The sequence below is a fragment of the Bison bison genome, unplaced genomic scaffold (genome assembly GCF_000754665.1).
Source record: "Bison bison bison isolate TAMUID 2011002044 unplaced genomic scaffold, Bison_UMD1.0 scf7180017864451, whole genome shotgun sequence".
Taxonomy (NCBI): domain Eukaryota; kingdom Metazoa; phylum Chordata; class Mammalia; order Artiodactyla; family Bovidae; genus Bison; species Bison bison.
Window position 1 is genome coordinate 1924720 of NW_011495013.1, and position 14432 is coordinate 1939151.

Sequence of the window (14432 nt, forward strand, 5' to 3'; positions counted from 1 at the left end):
CAGGAGATCTCCCCAACCCGGGAATTGAATCTGTGTCTCTTGCATCTCTTGTATTGACAGGCAGATCCTTTACCACTGCACCGCCTGGGAAGCCCTTTTAAATTAAGAACTCTTATTTAAAGTTGCATCTACTCTAGGGGTACCATGTTTGAATTTGGGGGTAAATTTCCCAGAAACTTTTGTATCAATGCGTGATTCTTTCCCTCTTACACTATCTCATATTTTTAAATTTATTACTCATTATTTTATCGGTACATACAGTAATACAAAGTAATGCACATGTTGACCAAACACTGTTAAAATATAATTGCAATTTAACAAAAAAATTATCAAAACACCCAGAAAACTGAAGCTCTTAGTCTTTTAATAATAGTAGTCAGTTACTGTGTGTTAAATTCTACAGAATCCACAAAAAGTATCTAGCATCAAATTATAGGTAATATAAATTATGTAAGACAGTATTTAATTAGAAACTTCATTACAAGGAAATTGAAATGTTACACTCTTCATTAAACATTTGAATACATTAAAAAAATAAATTTTATCTGTGTTTGTGGTATTTAAGAGTAAAGTCGCTGTAGTAAATCAAAGCAAATTATAAGAAAGAGGGATTAGCAAAAACCTGAATTAAATCATATTCACTTTATTTTTATATAGTTTCAAAGATCTTGCAGTTTTTACCACTTTATATGTTATTTTCTGATTAGATTTGAGTTTGGCACTTACTTTTTACTTAACTATAAAATCATAACATCTTGATATTGTAAGAGGTTTTTCTTCATTGAACTATTAAACATATTTTGGGGGGAAATAATTTGTATTTCTTGTAAACTGTTTTTAATTTTTCAGGTATGGATTTTCAAATATGCGCTATATTGCTTCACTGATTAGTGGTGTTGGTATTTTCATGATGGGTGCAGGATTATCTTGGTACCATGGAATCATGGGATTGCTCAATCCTCAACCAATAGAATCTCTTCTATGGGTAATTTTCTCCTTCCTTCCCTCCTCAGTTTTAAAGTAATATGAAGTAACAATTAAGTACAGTAGAATACCTTTGTTATATTAATGTTAATGATTGGGACTAAATATACCTTCTTGACGGTAATATAGGATTATATTACACATAAAAACACCTGTATGTGTTTTTTAGGATGTGACTGAACCTGACCTCTAGATCCATGTGATTCAATGATGTTGAGCAAGAGTATCTCTTTAGGTACAGTTGTTAAGCACTGCATCCTTGGCTAAAATTTTAGACAGTTCTATTAATTTCTGCTGTTACTAAAAGCAGAAAGGCCAGAAGACCTCTGTTCAGTTTTAGTACTAAGAATAATCTGTCAGTAGTTAAAATATCCAGTCCCTTGTAACAGTCATATATTAGAATTTTTCTTAAAGCATCTTCTTTTCCCACATTCTGGTCGGAAGCCTACATTGGGAGAATGGGAGTGTGGTTCCCTTCTGTGTTTTTTCACCTCAGGGCCTGTACTCTTCTCTCCTGCTCCCTAGGCTGCCTCTGGCGGCACTGAAGGTAGAGATAGGGGGCAGGAGAAGTACTGCTCTGCGGGTACCAGTGGGAGAAGGCAGTGGCACCCCACTCCAATACTCTTGCCTGGAAAATCCCATGGACGGAGGAGCATGGAAGGCTGCAGTCCATGGGGTCGCTGAGGTCAGACACAACTGAGCGACTTCACTTTCACTTTTCACTTTCATGCATTGGAGAAGGAAATGGCAACCCACTCCAGTGTTCTTGCCTGGAGAATCCCAGGGATGGGGGAGCCTGGTGGGCTGCCATCTATGGGGTCACACAGAGTCGGACATGACTGAAGTGACTTAGCAGCAGCAGCGGGTACCAGCATCACCTTGCACTGGTATCCGCTGGCCTTCATAGGTACCTAAAGCTGTCTTTTTTCTTCTCATGGGAACTTCTTGGAGATTACCCTGCTTGGCAGCTGTGACCATAGCTCCCTTGAGAAGTGCAAAGTGGTCATGTGGCACCCCTGTCAGCTTTTGTATCTCATGGTGTAGTTCCAGACTATTTCTGCTGATGTTGCCAGTAAGATTCAGTGGAAGGAGCCTAAAATTGAGATAGGAAAACCTGTATTCTAGTTCTTATTTCAATAACCTTTCCATATACTCAAGCAAATCACGTAGCTTTGGGAAATGTTAACTTTCCTTAACAGGATGAGGAGAAAGTTGAAGTGGGTTCAAATTTTTTAAACCTCTATTTCAGGGAAGGCTGGGGTTCCAAAAATTCTATATTTGAATTTTTAAATTTCATATAAAATTTATCATTTGAATTTCATATAAAACTTTTTTAAAATCTGTTATTTCTTTCTGTATGTCTTGGACTAAAGCACAAAGGTGTTCTTGATAGTTCAGTTCAGTCGCTCAGTCATGTCTGACTCTTTGTGACCCCATGAACTGCAGCACGCCAGGCCTCCCTGTCCATCACCAACTCCCAGAGTTTACCCAAACTCATGTCCATTGAGTCGGTGATGCCATCCAACCATCTCATCATCTGTTGTCCCCTTCTCCTCCTGCCCTCAATCTTTCCCAGCATCAGGGTCTTTTCAAATAAATCAGCTCTCCACATCAGGTGGCCAAAGTATTGGAGTTTCAGCTTCAACATCAGGCCCTCCAATGAACACCCAGGACTGATCTCCTTTAGGATGGACTGATTGGATCTCCTTGCAGTCCAAGGGATTCTCAACAGTCTTCTCCAACACCGCAGTTCAAAAGCATCAATTGTTCGGCGCTCAGCTTTCTTTTATAGTCCCAACTCTTACATCCATACATGCCTCCTGGAAAAAACATGGCTTTGACTAGACAGACCTTTGTTAGAAAAGTAATGTCTCTTCTTTTTAATATATTATCTAGGTTGGCCATAACTTTCCTTCCAAGGAGTAATCGTCTTTTAATTTCATCGCTGCAGTCACCATCTGCAGTGATTTTGGAGCCCCAAAAAATAAAGTCTGTCACTGTTTCCATTGTTCTCCCATCTATTTGCCATGAAGTGATGGGACCAGATGCCATGATCTTAGTTTTCTGAATGTTGAGTTTCAAGCCACCTTTTTGACTCTCCTCTTGCACTTTGATCAAGAGGCTCTTTAGTTCTTCTTCACTTTCTGCCATAAGGGTAGTGTCATCTGCGTATCTGAGGTTATAGATATTTCTCCTGTCAATCTTGATACCAGCTTGTGCTTCATCCAGTCCTGCATTTTGCATGATGTACTCTGCACATAAGTTAAATAAGCAGGGTAATAATATACAGCCTTGATGTACTCCTTTCCCAATTTGGAACCAGTCCGCTGTTCCATGTCCAGTTCTAACTGTTGCTTCCTGACCTGCATACAGATTTCTAATGAAGCAGGTCAGGTCGAGTGGTAGTCCCATCTCTTTCAGAATTTTCCACAGTTTATTGTGATCCACACAATCAAAGGCTTTGGCATAGTCAATAAAGCAGAAATAGATGTTTTTCTGGAACTCTCTTGCTTTTTTGATGATCCAGCAGATGTTGGCAATTGGATCTCTGGTTCCTCTGCCATTTCTAAAATCAGCTTGAATATTTGGAAGTTCGCGGTTCACATATTGCTGAAGCCTGGCTTGGGGAATTTTGAGCATTACTTTACTAGCATATGAGATGAGTGCAATTGTGTGGTAGTTTGAGCATTCTTTGGCATTGCCTTTCTTTGGGATTGGAATGAAAACTGACCTTTTCCAGTCCTGTGGCCACTGCTGAGTTCAAATTTGTTGACGTATTGAGTGCAGCACTTTCACAGCATCATCTTTTAGGATTTGAAATAGCTCAACTGGGAATTCCATCACCTCCACTAGCTTTGTTCTTAGTGATACCTCTTGATATCTTTATCTAATTCAAGAGTGTCTGGGCTTGTAAGGAAAATGGTATTGTCTTCCTCCCCCAAATTGATTACTGTGTATAACTGCTGATCCATCTGAATCAGGACCGAGAAAGAATTCTCTTGGTACTGGGCGTCCAAAGAAAATTAAGACATAACTGGGTATGGTTGTGGATCATACTGTATCCACAACCCTAGATTTCAAATGTTTGTGTTCATTTTGAAGTTCAAAAACTTTTTTTACCAGTTAAGTAATAATTCTTTTATATCATGAATTAACTTAGGTCATGGTATAACATTCTACTGTGTGTGTATATATTACTCTTCCAGGTATTAAAAAATGAGATGGTCATCAAATTTTAACTCTTGTTTCTTCTTATGAAGACACCATGTGTCTCATTGTCCTCACTTGAACTATTTCCCATCAAAATCCTTATCTGATTAGGATTGAATTGATGTTTCCTTCCATTAAGCTTATGCATGGACTGTTATAATTCTTTAGTGAAATATTAACTTATGCTTTATTTTAATATTTATTTCCTAGGCATACTGTATTTTAGCGGGATCATTAGTATCTGAAGGAGGTACGTACTATCCCAGAATTTTGTTATTCTTAATAATCTATACTCCATTTTTGTAGTTTGCTATTAATAAGAAGTTCTCTTGGTTAAAGAAAACTGTAGAAATAAGAATAAAGTTTTGTCTCCTTTGTGGGAGGAAATTCTTTGTATAATGTACTATGTTGATTCCTGTAATGGATGAGGCCAAATTTGGAAAAGCTTTTTTTGTTCTTGTTCTTAAGTATCAGAACATTTGAAATGGAGTATAAATACATAACTATATAGTGAGTTTTTAAGAATCAGGCTTTAGTAATGTTAACCTGGGAAGACTGTCCCTTTTTGCAGAACAAGTATTTTTAAGCTCAGAACATTTTAAATGGAGTATAAATACATAACTATATAGCAAGTTTTTAAGAATCAGGCTTTAGTAATGTTAACCTGGGAAGGCTGTCCCTTTTTGCAGAACAAGTATTTTTAAGTTTTTGAAAGTTTCAGCTATAGAAGTAATATGACAGAGAAGTGCTAGTACCATGCATGAAACTGCCTTATCTGCTGCTCTACTTATAGTATGTTTACTTTTGAAACATTGTCGTTTTCTATGCATTATCACTTCATCTTTGACAGTCTTGTAAAATGTTGATAATACCACCTGCCTCAAAAGGTTGGGAGTCTCAAAAATGATTGTGCTTAGTGTGGTACCTGACAACTAATCGTTTTCTAATAAATTAAGGCTGTTGTGATGGTAATGATATTTAAATTATGGTAGCTAAAAATATGGGATTCATTTTATTATAATGATTAACTGGGGTTCTTGATAATGGCTAGTTTAATATAGAACTTTTCCTATTGACAGCTCTTAGCATTAAAGCATTGTGCCTATTTATTTATCTTTTGAGATGCCATCTTTAAAGTTTGGAGGCATGAAGTTTCTTCCATCTGATATGAGTGCTTTTCTTTCAGCAACACTTCTTGTTGCTGTAAATGAGCTTCGTAGGAGTGCTCGGGCCAAAGGAATGTCATTTTACAAGTATGGTATGTACTTTAGAAATGTAGGTGTATTATATCATCATCGTTATTTGCCTAAAATCACCGAGTACTGTTGCTTTGTTCCACATAGATGTGTACAAAATATATCTCTGTGTCTTCCCTATGGCTCTTATATATTAGCTCTTTTAAAAAGAAAAATGTAGTGTAATTTGAATAGGAGTGCTTTATATTTGGATATTTCTGTGTATGCTTACGTAACTTGAGAAAGTAATTTGACTTTACATATCAGTTATTGTTAACATTTAAATCAAGTAACTATATTTATATTGAACAGTTTTAAAAGTCAGGATCTTATACATTAAAAAAAATTTTTTTAATGGCCATTGGGCACAACTTATGGGATTTAAGTTCCCCAGCAAGGGATTTAACCTGGGCCATAGCAGTGAAAGCCTATAATCCTAACCACTAGGCCACTAGGGAACTCCCTTTTAATTCAAATTAAATTAAGTTAAATTAATGGACATTTTATGTTACCTGAAAACATCAAATTAAGATTCAAAATTTTCTTTTCTTGTCTCTACCCCAATGACTAAGTAATGGAAAGTCGTGATCCTAGTACAAATGTTATATTACTGGAGGATACTGCAGCTGTGTTGGGAGTGACAATAGCAGCCACTTGTATGGGCCTTACCTCCATAACAGGTAAATATTTCTCGGATTATGGGTGATTTATTTGTACTACTTAAATAATCCTTTAATATGTGGGAATTTTCCTTCTTTATCATTGAAAAAGTTTAAATCAATAGATTGTTAAATGTGAATTTCATACTAACTGTTTGTATAAGACAAATAAGATAGTAAAAGTATTCAGATTTCTGAGTTAGAAATTTCTCTTAGAAATAAAGAAAGCTGCTAATAGAGCATTTCTATAATGCTCTAAACCTTTCTAGCTGTGACTTAGTAAATTACACAACTATTCAGAGCTTTTAAGTTCTTTATGTGTAGATATTGGTGATACTTGTCCTAGTGACCTTACAGGTTTGAGATAATATACGACAGAGAACTTTAATAAACTCTAAAGTTTAAAATAAATATACATTGTGGCTCATTCATTTGTCTTTCTCCACTGTTAGTGCCAATAATAACTGCTTTTGCTTTCCTGTTTCCTTGATTCTTTAGTTGCTTCCATCCTTATTCTGGCAGCTAGTTAAATGTTTTGAAGGCCAGTGCAGCACAGGTGAATAAGACAGATAAACCATTTTATTTTTATTTTCTAAAATAAATGAACCAATTATTATGAAGAAACTAAATTTCTGAGGTTGGAATTCTCTTGGAATGGTATTTCCATTCTTTCCTGTTTGTCCTAGCATATTTAAAATAATTTTAGGTAATGAGCTTCCACCGTTCTGCAGTATTAACATAGTCTGAAGTATGAATAGATTTTTCTCATTTTGAATGTGCATATTGAGACTAAACCATCATTTTCTGATTTTCACTGTGATCCAAAATATTCCTAAATGTTTTGATTGTTTTTCTAGTTGACCTTACCATTTTAGACACTTTTTAGACATAAATACGGAGAAGGCAATGGTGACCCACTCCAGTACTCTTGCCTGGAAAATCCCATGGACAGAGGAGCCTGGTAGGCTGCAGTCCATGGGGTCGCTGAGTCGGACACAACTGAGCAACTTCACTTTCACTTTTCACTTTCATGCACTGGAGAAGGAAATGGCAACCCACTCCAGTGTTCTTGCCTGGAGAATCCCAGGGACGGGGGAGCCTGGTGGGCTGCCGTCTCTGGGGTCGCACAGAGTCGGACACGACTGAAGCGACTCTGCAGCAGCAGCAGCAGCAGCAGACATAAATAATTTCTTAGCAAAATGTACGGCTTAAGGAAAGTATGACTTGATGAATAGGTCAACTTTTAATAGAGGGGTAGGATGGGATCAGAGGTGGGAGGGAGGTTCATGAGGGAGGGCATATTTACACTTATGGCTAATTCATGTTATTGTATGGCAGAAACCAATACAACATTGTAAAGCAATTTTCCTCCAGTTAAAAATAAATTAAAAAAAAAACAAGGTTGAAAAAAAATCAAGATAAAGATCTCGTTCTACCAAGTATGTATTATTAAAGTTTCACCTTAATTTTTATTTAATTACTTAAGTCATTTACATTAAATGACATGCCAGGAAATAAAATATTTTCCAGCTAATAATTCTGTTCATTTTTATTGTCATTCAGTTATTAAATATGTATATTTGAAAGTAAAAATAATTAAGTTTAGATTTCTAAAGAAGAACAGTATTTGATTTGAAACTCTATAATTACAAACTTCCTAATGGATTATGTTTTACAAATGGATCATATTTGTATACTTTAGTAGTACAAAATAAGTCATCCCTTTTTAGTGTTATATTTTGACCATATGTTAATAAAACTAATGTAAATTGAGATTTTTTTTTTTAGTAAAACATGCATATTTTATCAAGCATTAAGGTAGTTAAATTTAATACTGACATTTGATCTATGGAATAAATGCTTAATTATAAAAACCTTGTGTGTAAAATTTATTATAAAGATTTAAAGTATAATATTTATTGATACATTCATAGGTAATAAGTCAACTCTTACAGGTTCTGGAAGAGAATAAAGCCCTAACAGCCTAAGGCAAACTTTACAATCAGAATCATCTGGAGGGATTGGGAAGGCATAGAATGCTAGGCCCCTGCTGCAGATTTCTGGTTTGGAAGGTCTTGAGCGAGACCTGAGAATTTGCATCACTGCCACGTTATCCAGTGATGCTGCAGCTGCTGCCGGTCATAGGACTGCATTTTGAGAACCACTGCTTTAAGGTAGCCGTTAGATGCAAATGAACTTCCATTTGCTTTCTGCTTTCTTTTTGTGTATCTAAGAATGTTACTACCTATGTTATCATTCTTGGTTGAAAGAGATAAAAGTGCCTCAAACGTATTTTTTTATATGGCTTAAATCTTTCACAGAATCTTTATAAGACAAAACACAAAAATTTTTTTTAGCTGTTGATCCTACAATTATTTTGTCAACTAGGAAAAGTGCTACCAACATATCAAAAAAGAAATGGACTCTATTACTTTCGTATATATATCATGTCTCTAATTTGAAAATGCTCTGAACCCTAACCCATGTAACCAGGTGCAAGTAATGGATCATAAGTAATTAAACTGCATAATACTCTTTATGTAATATGCAGCAAGTTGTAGCATTCTTATTTTGTAGAATAGTAAAACTATTAGGAGAAAGTCATTAAAGGAATTAGGAATGAATTTCAGGTCCCTTGATTTACTAATTCAGGTTCTTTGCTCCCTAAAGCTCATTGAAATAGAACATGTTAATTTACTGACTTATGTGCTTTTATTTAGGCAACCCACTGTATGACAGCCTCGGTTCTTTGGGTGTGGGCACCCTATTAGGCGTGGTCTCAGCATTCCTCATCTACACTAACACGGAAGCACTCTTAGGGCGATCCATCCAGCCAGAACAAGTACAACGGCTTACTGAGCTCCTGGAGAACGATCCGTCAGTAAGGTCAGCTTATTCCAGTGATGCTGTTAAAGTTTAGAGAAATAGAAATGCTTGTTTTATAAGTTCTTCCAAAAGAGGTTTTGAATCCTTAGCCTTCAGAACTTTTTAATCTATTACTTTGCAGCATTGCAACCTTACAAGAAAGCAAGTGAAAGCATTTAGCAAACTCCCTGAATTTCCTTTTAAATTTTTTATATCTTTAATTTTTCTAAAAATAAGGAACAGTTAGATCATATAATGGGAACAGAAGTTTGCTAAGTATTTGCCTCTTCAATGTGGAACCACTTATATGAAATCTTCGTATTTATATTTGCCTTATATTTATAATTACAAATTGAATATGTATTTTTAAAAATTTATTTGACTACACTGGGTCTTAGTTACAGCATGTCAGGTCTAGTTCCCAGACCAGAACTGAACCTGGGACCCCTGCATTGGGAGCTTGGAGTCTTAGCCGCTGGACCACCAGGGAAGTCCCCACAAATTGAATATATTGAACCTAAAAGATTTTTATTCATTGGGATATGACTACCAAATTGAATATAATTTATACTTTTTTTAGTATAAACATCTTATTTTAGCTTATTTTAAATGTTTTTCCTTATAATCTTTATCATTAAATGATAAAGAGTTGAAGATTTAACAGATAATCAGAAGAGATAAAGTGTTCTAATAGAACTTAGTGAACTTAAGCAGTAGTATAGTTTCAGAGTGAAGGGAAAGGAACAATCCTTTAAAATTCTAATTTTCTACTAATCTACACACACACACACACACACACATATTTAACTCTAAGAATGTGTTTTTCTTGTGTTATAATTAAAATCTTTTTAATTAAAAGTTATAACAAAAAAGTTATAATTAAAAGTTCAGTCTTTTAAGAATGACCTCTGTATCTACATCACTAAAACAAATGAGTATGTGATTACTATATTTATATTCTAAGCCCTACATGTTTATTCTTAAAAAGTAGTTACCTGCTAGATCAAGATTAGAAGTTGAGCATTTTTAGAATCAATACTAGGCTTAGTGACTTCATGTGAGATTCTCCATGTTAATATCCTTTTCTTGTGATTTCTTTTGTGATTTCTTTTTCTACTTTTAGTATCATGGTAGTATTGACTTTATAAAATGAGTTTGGAAGTGTTTCCTCTCCTCCTCTTCTAATTTTTTAATGAGTTTGTAAAAAAACTTGTTATAATTTCTTCTTTAAATGTTTGGTGCAATTCAGCAGTGATGCCATCTGGGGATGGGCTTTCTGCTTGGTTAGTTTTTGATTACTTGCTCTATCTCTTTTTACACATTTATTCGGATTGTCTGTTTCATCTTGTGTCAGTTTCAGCAGTTTGTGTCTTTCTAGAAATTTGTCCATTACTTCGAAGTTATCTAATTTGTTGGTACAGCTGTTCGTGGTTTTCCTTTGTATTTCTTTAGGATTGGTAGTAATGTCTCCTCTTTCATTTCTGATTCTGCTAATTTAAGTGTTGGTTTTTTTTTTTCCTTGGTCAGTCCAGCTAAAGATTTATCAATTTTGTTGATCTTTTCAGAGGACTAGCTTTTGGTTTAATTGATTTTCTGTAGTTTTTTCTATTTCTTGAATCCTGGTCTAATCTATATTATTTCTGTCCTTCTGCTTGGTTTACGTTTAGTATTGATTTAGGTTTGCTCTTGTTTCAGTGCCTTAAGATGATACGTTACGTTTTTTATCTGATACCCATCTTCTTTTCTTAATATAGGCTTTTACAGTTATAAATTTCCTTCTAAGTACTGCTTTCACTTCATCCTATAAATTGTATTATGTTATGTCTTCGTTTTCATTTACTTCAAAGTATTTTCTAATTTCACTTTAGATTTCTTCTTTGACCATTGGTTGGTTAGTAGTGTGTGGTTTAATTTCTCAACTGTCTTCATTAATTCTTATTTCATTCCATTGTGGTTGTCAAGCACTCTTTTTATTATTTCTGTCCTTTTGAATTTACTGAGCTTTATTTTATAGCCTAACATGATCTATCCTGGATAATGTTCCATGTGTACTTGAGGATGTTTATTCTGCTATTGTAAGGAGTGTTGTGTAGATGTCTATTAGATTTGGTTGGTTTATACTGCTCAAGTTTTCTGTTTCCTTATTGATCCTCTTGCCTCATTGTTTTCTCCATTAGTGAAAGTAGAATATTGAAGTTGCCTGTTATTGTTGTTGAATTGCCCATTTCTCCTTTCATTTCTGTCAGTTTTTACTTCATGTATTTTGGCACCCATTTGTTAGGAATAATGTGTTTATAATTTGTGTATGTTGTTTATAATTAAACTCTAGGGAAGAACTGTAAAAGGAAAGATGGTGACAAATTTGAAATTTCCTGAAAAGTGCTACACTCAATATGTCAGCAAATTTGGAAAACTCAGCAGTGGCCACAGGACTGGAAAAGGTCTGTTTCATTCCAATCCTAAAGAAAGGCAGTGCCAAAGAATGCTCAAACTACCACACAATTGCACTCATCTCATGCTAGTAAAGTAATGCTCAAAATTCTCCAAGCCGGGCTTCAGCAATATGTGAACCGTGAACTTCCAGATGTTCAAGCTGGATTTAGAAAAGGCAGAGGAGCCAGAGATCCAATTGCCAACATCCACTGGATCATGGAAAAAGCAAGAGAGTTCCAGAAAACATCTATTTCTGCTTTATTGACTATGCCAAAGCCTTTGACTGTGTGGATCACGATAAACTGGGAAATTCTGAAAGAGATGGGAATACCAGATCGACCACCTGACCTGCCTCTTGAGAAACCTGTATGCAGGTCAGGAAGCAACAGTTAGAACTGGACATGGAACAACAGACTTGTTCCAAATAGGAAAAGGAGTAAGTACATTAAGGCTGTATATTGTCACCCTGCTTATTTAACTTATATGCAGAGTACATCATGAGAAAGGCTGGCCTGGAAGAAGCACAAGCTGGAATCAAGATTGCCGGGAGAACTATCGATAACTTCAGATATGCAGATGATATCATCCTTATGGCAGAAAGTGAAGAACTAAAGAGCCTCTTGATCAAAGTGAAAGAAGAGAGTGAAAAAGTTGGCTTAAAGCTCAACATTCAGAAAACGAAGATCATGGCATCTGGTCCCATCACTTCATGGCAAATAGATGGGGAAACAGTGGCAGACTTTATTTTTTGGGGTCTCCAAAATCACTGCAGATAGTGATTGCAGCCATGAAATTAAAAGGCGCTTACTCCTTGGAAGGAAAGTTATGACCAACCTAGACAGCATATTAAAAAGCAGAGACATTACTTTGCCAACAAAGGTCTGTCTAGTCACAGCCCTGGTTTTTCCAGGAGTCATGTATGGATGTGAGAGTTGGACTATAAAAGAAAGCTGAGCGCTGAAGAATTGATGCTTTTGAACTGTGGTGTTGGAGAAGACTCTTGAGAGTTCCTTGGACTGCAAGGAGATCCAACCAGTCCATCCTAAAGGAGATCAGTCCTGGGTGTTCATTGGAGGGCCTGATGTTGAAGCTGAAACTCCAATACTTTGGCCACCTGATGTGGAGAGCTGATTCATTTGAAAAGACCCTGATGCTGGGAAAGATTGAGGGCGGGAAGAGAAGGGGACGACAGAGGATGAGATGGTTGGATGGCATCATCTACACAATGGACATGGGTTTGGGTGGACTCCTGGAGTTCGTGATGGACAGGGAGGCCTGGCGTGCTGTGGTTCATGGGGTCGCAAAGAGTCAGAGACGACTGAGTGACTGAACTGAAATGAACTGAAATAGTGAAGATCTATATATTAAATTGTTGGAAAAATAAATGTTAGTTATTTCAGAAAGTTTATACAGTTTTTAAAGCAATGTATTAGTTACCTCTATTGGTCTGTGACAAATTACCCCAAAACTTTGTGATTTAATACATCATTTATTGCCTCACAGCTTCTATGGGTCAGGAATCTGAGCACAGTTTACCTGGGTCTCCACTCCAGGGTTTCTCACATATGCAGTTAAGGTATTGACTGAGACTTCAGTCATCTCCTGGGGAAGGATCAGCTTCTAAGCTTACTCCCACAATTATCAACAGAATTTAGTTGCCTTGCCATGTGGAACTCTCCAACATGGCAGTTTGCTTAATCAAAGTATGCAAATAGAGAAGACAATAGATATTGAGTGTGGACAAGATAAAAGTCACAGATCAGTCACCTGATCTTGAAATGACACCTCATCATCTTGCCATATTCTTTGGTTAGGAGCAAATCACCAGGGGTAGCCTGCATTGAAAGAGACAGGGTTATACAAGGGCCTGAACACAAGAGGAGAGGATCGCTGGAACCATGATAAACACTGCCTATCACAGTTTTCTATCTGCAGTTAAGATATATAAATTAACTAAGAGTATAAGGGGAAAGTATATCAATATTTTTAACTGCTGTTTAATTTTAGTCAAGTCATGAGTATTTTAAATCATTTGTTAAGACTGAGTTAGATACACTTTTCTAAAATGAATAAATTATATAGCCTCTTACAAATCTGGACAAGTTCTGTTTCAATTTGGACATATATAACTTTATAAATATTCAGCCACTAATTCTTATTTTCATCTATAAATCTATATTCATATGGATAAAGAATTTTAGACTCCATAGTAACTTGCTTAAGATCTCTCAGGCAGATGTTTTAAGAGTACTTGGTGCCTCATTTAGGCTTGTTTTCCCAGTAGAAAATCTCAATGTCCTTAGAATTCAGAGGGGTTTTAGTTTTCTTATGTATCCTGTAAACAAAAGATATTATAGTGATTACCATAAAAAGAAGGGAATTTATCAATAGTGTTCCAGGGAAGATTGATGCCTAGGATTAGGGCAGGAAGGATAAAAATCAGTTATGCTTGAGCGTCTGCTTCCTTTTCTGGGAGGCAGAATGGTATAACGGGAAGGCCACTAGGTTTGGATATCGAAAGATCTGGGGTGAGGCCTGGCTCTCCTGTTGACTAGATAAATTACCTTAGGTCTCTCATATCCCTCTGGGATTCTTTTATCTATAAATTAAACATGCCGTCTTAATCTACTTTGCAAATGTCATTGATTAAAAGCCTGCTGTGTAAGTGGTGCCATATTAAACATTTTATGTATCTTGGTTCATTATTTCCCACATCCATCCTGTTCAGTTCAGTTCAGTCTCTCAGTCGGGTCTGACTCTCTGCAACTCCGTGAACCACAGCACGCTAGGCCGCCCTGTCCATCACCAACTCCCGGAGTTTACACAAACTCATGTCCATTGAGTCGGTGATGTCATCCAACCATCTCATCCTCTGTTGTCCCCTTCCCCTCCTGCTCACAGTCTTCCCCAGAATCAGGGTCTTTTCAAATGAGTCAGCTCTTCACATCAGGTGGCCAAAGTATTGGAGTTTCAGCTTCAACATCAGGCCCTCCAATGAACACCCAGGACTGATCTCCTTTAGGATGGACTGGTTGGATCTCCTTGC

The 14432-nt window shown here is 36.3% G+C and overlaps 1 protein-coding gene across 1 annotated transcript in view; it reads left to right on the forward strand.

Moving 5' to 3' along the window:
- Positions 1–14432, forward strand: part of SLC30A9 (solute carrier family 30 (zinc transporter), member 9) — a 90292-nt gene that overhangs the window by 59353 nt on the left and 16507 nt on the right. Inside the window, exons 11-15 of the mRNA XM_010858852.1 lie at positions 850–985; positions 4405–4444; positions 5381–5452; positions 6002–6109; positions 8809–8974. Coding sequence (XP_010857154.1) covers positions 850–985; positions 4405–4444; positions 5381–5452; positions 6002–6109; positions 8809–8974 — 522 coding nt within the window. The remainder of the gene's footprint in view (positions 1–849; positions 986–4404; positions 4445–5380; positions 5453–6001; positions 6110–8808; positions 8975–14432) is intronic.